At 45.8% G+C, this 6,899-nt stretch overlaps 1 protein-coding gene across 1 annotated transcript; it reads left to right on the plus strand.

Annotated features, from left to right (window-relative positions):
• The first annotated feature begins 293 nt into the window (after positions 1-293).
• LOC125537335 (Xanthine/uracil permease family protein) lies at positions 294-6,191 on the plus strand. The gene is made up of 10 exons (XM_048700644.2): positions 294-1,138; positions 2,619-2,716; positions 2,803-2,973; positions 4,068-4,168; positions 4,233-4,368; positions 4,543-4,593; positions 4,700-4,987; positions 5,079-5,313; positions 5,394-5,674; positions 5,769-6,191. The coding sequence occupies exons 1-10, from the start codon at positions 400-402 to the stop codon at positions 5,988-5,990; spliced, it is 2,322 nt and encodes a 773-aa protein (XP_048556601.2). The 5' UTR covers positions 294-399; the 3' UTR covers positions 5,991-6,191.
• Positions 6,192-6,899: the final 708 nt, after the last annotated feature.

Genomic DNA, 6,899 nt, shown 5'->3' on the forward strand with positions numbered 1-6,899 from the left:
TCGATGTTTTGAACTTGGAGCATGGGGAGCACCACCGCATGCGACGTACAGTAGCAAGCAAACCAAAACAAAATCGAAATAGCGCCTCACATCACACACCTGGTGATGGGCTTGAGGCCTGAGCCTAACCGACACAGCTCCGCGACGGCGCGACACCCCACGATCCCCGCGCCAACCACCGCTGTCTCCCTGCCGCACGGGCCCCGCCAACCGTCGTCCACGGTAGGCCACCTCGTGTCAGTCACGCAACCAACGTTCGTTCCCCGACGACGGCTGCGTTCTGAAGCGACGTGGTACCCGTATCTCTCTCTCTCTCCTCACAGCGGTCGGTCACTTGCGGAGCAGCTGCTGTGCTAGCTACCTTCCACACTACTCAAGCTGCTGCGCGTTCCGCCGGCGATGCCCTGCTCCGGCCGAACTACAGCCCGCGGCGGCGGGGCCGCGCCCCCGCCTGCACGCGGAGACGCCGAGGACGACGCGCGGGTGCCGCCCTTCACGGGGAACAACACCGACCACAACCCCCGGGAGCTGCGCTCCTGGGCCCGCCGCACCGGCTTCCACCCCTCCGCCTTCTTCTCCGGCGAGTCCGCGGTCTCCAACTCCTCCACCGCCACCGCGCGTCCCCCGCCGCCTCCGCCTCCCCCGGCATCCTCCCGCCGCCCGCCGCGCCCTCCCGCGGCTGCGGAGGACGACCCCGATCCCGCGCCGCCGCTCGACCTCGACCACCAAGTCCGACCTCGCCGCCGCATCGACCTCCGCGGCGAGCTCGAGATCCCGCCCGTCGAGGTGCCAGCGCAGCCAGAACCGGCGAGGAGGAGGGACGGCGTCGAGCGCCTGCTCGGCGAGAGGGCGGCGCTCAATGTGAGCAGGAGCGCCAACGGCGTGCGCGCCGACGCGGATGCGGATACGAGTGCGAGGAAGAAGGCGGAGGAGGCGGAGGCGAAGCGAAAGGCTGAGGAGGCAGAGGCGAGGAAGAAAAAGGAGGATGAGGAGAGGGACGCGGAGCTGGCCGCGTACTACCAGCAGCAGTGGGCCAACGAGGAGGACGGTGTTGCCGGCGGTGTGCAAGGCGAGGAGACGGCGCCTCTTAATCGGCCATCAGGGCTCCGCTGCGGCGTCTCCGAGAACCCCGGGTGGGGTGAGTTCCCTGCTCTTCTGCTTCAAGCTATTACCTGCGTTGCACTAATTTAATGACGAATAGATAGATGGATTTTAGTCTTTCTGATTGTGATACTAATGTCCGAGGGGTCATGTATCATCATGTCTAATTGTTACGTAGGAGTTTTTATGAGTGCCTGCCACATAATGTATATAAAGTTACATCAAAGTCCTTCACCGAGATGATCCTTAACCTCTGGGTATGCAATCTGCTATGCCTAATTAGACAATGTATGTATGTTTGATTAATTGGAACCCCTTGTTTCTACACACTCCAGTTGATTCAAGTGTTTATTCACGCACTGTATTTTGGAGCTTGATTGTAGCACAATGTTTATTACACAAGCTGCTTTAAGGGGTTGTGTGATCAGACAAGCACAGATTTGCAGCTCCAGCTGTCCATGTCAGCTTTATTGGACAAGTAATAATTGCTAATATATATGTTTCTGCAATCATTTTATATTCTGATATAAATATGCAGTTTTGCTAAAGCACATCTAGATGTGCCATAAGTATTGCACATCTAAGTCATATGTCATTGATCTTACATTAAGATTCGTGTGAATATTTTCTTTCTCTTTTATCTTTTTCTCTTTATGTTTGATTCACTCACTTAGATGTGCAATAACTAGGGCACATCTAGATGTGCAATAACTAGGGCACATCTAGATGTGCCCTAGACACACCCATAAATATATACCAAAATGGCTGAAAATAGGGAAAGAAAACTTGCTTAGTTATTTTAGTTATGTCATATGTTTTTCTTGCGACTTTAACGTGATCTGCTCTATTATTTCTATTAATCTGGATACTGTGTAATGCATGATTTTTACATATGAACCAAACACAAATTTAATCCATTCTCCTTTTGCTTTTGGTATCTATAGTGACATTTAGCCAATTATCACTTTCATCAAGCTTTAAGCGGCGCACCGGAAGTGTGGGAAGCACCGCATGTTTGCGAAATGTTTACGAAATGTTAAAAGTTCTGCCCAGTCTGCTTCTAATAATTTTGTTACCTAATAATACTCTTGTCGGCACAGTTATCTCAACATAATGCAAGGATATCAACGGCTTATTGCTTCGGCTTTATTAATTTATCCCCTAGATATCCAAGTCAAGTAAATAAATTCCTTGGGCATCAATTTAGGTCTTCAGCATCTTCTGTGGGTTCATACCTACTTCAACTTTGAAGTGGCATTCTAATATTTAAAATCCACTTTTAGGCTAGCAGACGGCCTGATTTTACATTATTACAATTCTAAGGATGAAACAGTCTGCATACTGCAGGGCACACATCATTTAACTTCATTTTTTATCAGATCACACAATTGAAAACCCTGTGCTGTAATGCAATTCAAATTTGGCCTGCTATTCCTTGCGTTTGGGATGAGTTTTTATGTCAATCTGATGGAAACTGCAGGGACAGTTATTAACTTAATTTTCTTTTTCCATTACAGCACTCCTCGTATTTTATGGCATACAACACTACTTGTCAATAGCCGGTTCGCTTGTTTTTATTCCTTTGATATTGGTACCAACCATGGGTGGATCGGATGTATGACCTCCCCTTCCTTTCTTTTATCCTTATTTGCGTTTAGCTGTAAAACTGCCTTGAAATAATATGTTCATTTCATGTGACAGGTGGACACTGCAACAGTCATTTCCACCATGTTATTAGTGTCTGGTCTTACAACAATACTTCATACTTTTCTTGGTTCTCGGCTTCCATTGATTCAAGGAAGTTCTTTTGTATATTTGGCTCCTGCATTGGTGATCGCGAACTCTGAGAAGTTCAGAAATCTTAATGATGATGTATGCTCAAATTCTAGACCCTCTTTACTTTATCTGCACATTCTTCCTCAAGCATTTTCAGATAATGCAATGGACACATTACTCCAAATCTCATAGAATGAAAACTCACCTGTTCATGTTTATGAATGGCAAAACATTACTCCCTCCGTTCGGAATTACTTGTCTCAGAAATGGATGTATCTAGAACTAAAATACGTCTAGATACATCCATTTTTGCGACAAGTAATTCCGAACGGAGGGAGTACGTCTGTATAATACAACATTGAACCTATACGTACAACCTGTGGTGGTGAAGTGATAAGGAAGTAGGCATAATTTTTCCACCGAGCTGTTCGGCTAAGGTTGCAAAGTGAGAAGCAGGTATGCTTTTGATATCCAGTTCTAAAAGTTCAAATAAAAATCACCTAAATTTGGTAAGCTGCCGTAAATGTTTGTGAGGGAGGCACATAAAAGAGTTATTTCAGCATGGTGTAGAAAATTTACTGATGAATATACATTAATTGGGCACTTAATTTTGAATAATGAAAATTTGAGTACCATAAGCATGAATACTGTGGACTTAGTGGCCAGTTGCAAAGCAGGGTACCATGGTTATTTGGTATTTCCTGATATGGAAGCATATCAAATAGCTGTCACCCCTTAAATAGAACCACAATAAGGTCTAGTAGTGAGCGCCTTCTGCATATGTCCGCATCACCAGAAATCTAATGTGACAACCAACATTATAGCTCTGTTCTCATTTAAGGGTGTGGTTTGTGTTCTATTGGTGAGGACCAAGTCTTAATGTGAAACTACATGATGCAAGCACAGTCCACTCCAGATATCTTATTTCCACAACCTGTCTCCAAGGGAACAGAAACCACACCCTTAAAAGAGATATCTGGAGTGTACTGTACTTGCATTATGTAGTTTCACATTTAGTGGCATATGAGATTCCACACCAAGCATTTATGTGCTGGATTGAGTTTTCACCTAAGTGAGGATCTAGCGTTTTCTTAATAAAAGCAAAAGTTTCACCCTTTGATCTTTGGACCAAGGGCCTTTTATCATGCATTATCTCTCTCAATTTGGTATTCATTCTTTATGACATGCAGAAATTCAAGCACATAATGAGGGAATTACAGGGGGCTATACTTGTTGGTTCAGTTTTCCAAATAATTTTGGGGTACAGTGGTCTTATGTCACTGCTTCTGAGGTATGTAAAAAAGGTCATCATGAAATTACCAGCCTAGGACATATGTCTAATTGTGGTATTACAGATTGATAAACCCAGTCGTCGTGGCACCAACTATTGCTGCAGTGGGTTTGGCGTTTTTCAGTTATGGTTTCCCTCATGCTGGTAGTTGTGTAGAAATAAGCATGCCCCTCATTGTATTGCTTCTTCTGTGCACCCTGGTATGCCTGCGAGATTCTCTTCTTTTTATCAAGTAACCATGCACATTATCTCATTTATTTTATTTGCTTCTGCCATTTCATATTTCTAGTGTCACCGTTGCCACCGTAGGTGGTTTGTTCTTTAACTTGTATTGCTCCCAGTATCATACTGATCACTGCCCTTCTGCATTGCAGTACATGAGAAAAATATCCCTGTTTGGAAACCATATCTTCCTCATCTATGCAGTACTTCTCTAATCCTATCCCTGCATGTTCATTGTTGTGCCGATAGACTACATCCATGAACTAATGTTTGCTGCCTTCTAACTGCACTGGAATCTGCTGTTGCCAGGTACCACTCAGTGTTGGCATTATATGGGTGTATGCATTCTTCCTAACTGCTGGTGGTGCATACAACTTCAAGGGCTGCAGTTCAAGTATACCCAGTTCAAATATATTATTGGATTCATGCAGAAGACATGCAGAGATTATGAGGCGTTGTCGAACTGATGTTTCTAATGCTTGGAGAAGTGCTGCCTGGGTGAGGGTTCCGTATCCATTGCAGTGGGGCCCTCCTACATTTCATTTCAAAACAGCTATCGTTATGGTGATAGTTTCAGTGGTTGCATCAGTTGATTCAGTAAGTAGTTTTTGTCAATGTACTAATAAAAGACCTATCCTTCATCTCGAATAAGTAATGATCGAAGTAACACCCGCTGGTACTTCTGCAGCTTTCATCATATCATGCTGCTTCGTTGCTAGTCAATTTAAGCCCTCCAACACGTGGAGTTGTTAGCAGAGGGATTGGCCTTGAGGGGATTTGTACTTTTATCGCCGGACTATGGGGTACAGGAACTGGGTCGACAACATTAACAGAGAACATCCATACCCTTGACACAACCAAAATGGCCAGCAGAAGAGCTTTGCAGCTTGGGGGAGCCTTGCTGGTCATTTTCTCTGTCTTTGGTATGGTCTAATATTTTTCTCACGACCATTTTGTCGTTGACTAGTTGTAGACTGCTTACATCTGAATTCCTTGGCTGCAGGAAAAATCGGAGCTCTCCTTGCTTCTATCCCTGTTGCTTTGGCCGCCTCTGTTCTTTGCTTCACCTGGGCTCTTATTGTCGCACTTGGCTTATCCACATTGCGATATACCGAAGCTGTAAGCTCAAGGAACATGATAATCGTTGGTTTTACCCTGTTCATCTCCCTGTCCATCCCCGCATACTTTCAGCAATATGAACCCAGCTCCAATCTCATTCTACCGGGCTATCTTGTTCCGTACGCTGCAGCTTCGAGTGGACCAGTTCGCACTGCCAGTGATGGGGTGAGATTTTCTCTCTGAACAAGCTGGATAGTGGTTAAACCATCTTCGCTGTAGTTAACCATGAGCCGACCTAATTCTCGGGTTTGTTCTGCAGCTAAATTATGCAGTGAACGCTCTTCTATCCATCAATGTTGTGGTGGCTCTGGTTGTTGCAATAATCCTTGACAACACGGTGCCGGGAAGCAAGCAAGAACGAGGGGTATACATCTGGTCAGATCCTAAGTCCCTGGAGTTGGATCCTGCATCTCTGGAACCCTATCGGTTACCAAAGAAGATATCATGCTGGTTCAGATGGGCCAAGTGCGTTGGCTTTTAACATAGCATGGCTCAACTCCCCTGCACTGGTAGTGCCTGCTGGGAGGTGGGGATGCAAAGATTCTATATTCTGTTGTGCAACAGTTAGTATGCTATTCAGGTAGGGCCTTCTAGCTACTGGCCGTTCTGGGCATCTGCCTGGAGCTCACTGCATGTAAATTCAAACGGTAATGATAATTGGCAACCGTTACTCAGGACGAAATTCCCAGTGAACGCTCTCGTAACCACAAGACCCAGATTGCGCGGATGGCAGTTTCTAAAGAAATTTGCCTAAAAACAAATGAACTGCCATGTACAACACTAAAAAAGTTGTCTTGATCATTCGCAAATGCTATCTATGACAGCAAACGTTCCTTGGGGATTCAGGCCCAAATTTAAATTAGTTATGGATTGAAGGGAGTAGGAAACTGTTGTAAAATATGTGAATTGTATTGCTCTCGTGCATAGGCACGTATATATGATGTACAAAGGTGGGCCACGGACCTCAACTATACAAGGTAGGAGGCGGGCCCAATACACAATATGCACATAACACATATACTCAACACTCCCCGCAGTTGAAGCGGCACCGCGGTTGACGCAAAGACTGGACCGGAACTCCTCAAATGACGCCGTAGGCAAGCCCTTGGTCATGATATCTGCAAATTGTTGGAAAGTAGGGACGTGTAAAACACGAATATGGCCAAGGGCCACCTGTTCCCGAACAAAATGAATATCCAACTCAATATGCTTGGTCCGTCGATGATGCACTAGGTTAGCGGAGAGGTAGACCGCCGAGACGTTGTCGCAGTAGACCATCGTGGCACGGTCAACAGGGCAAGAGAGCTCTTGAAGCAGCTGGCGAAGCCACGAACACTTGGCGACGGCGTTGGCCACCGCACGATACTCAGCCTTAGCACTGGAACGAGAG

This window comes from Triticum urartu, chromosome 2A, assembly GCF_056163025.1.
Source record: "Triticum urartu cultivar PI428250 chromosome 2A, HENAU_Tu73, whole genome shotgun sequence".
Taxonomy (NCBI): domain Eukaryota; kingdom Viridiplantae; phylum Streptophyta; class Magnoliopsida; order Poales; family Poaceae; genus Triticum; species Triticum urartu.

Coding starts and splice junctions, on each gene's coding strand:
- LOC125537335 (XM_048700644.2), top strand. CDS start 400: ATGCCCTGCTCCGGCCGAACTACAGCCCGCGGCGGCGGGGCCGCGCCC. Junction 2,717..2,802: donor CAACCATGGGTGGATCGGAT/GTATGACCTCCC, acceptor TTCATGTGACAG/GTGGACACTGCAACAGTCAT. Junction 4,169..4,232: donor CTTATGTCACTGCTTCTGAG/GTATGTAAAAAA, acceptor GTGGTATTACAG/ATTGATAAACCCAGTCGTCG.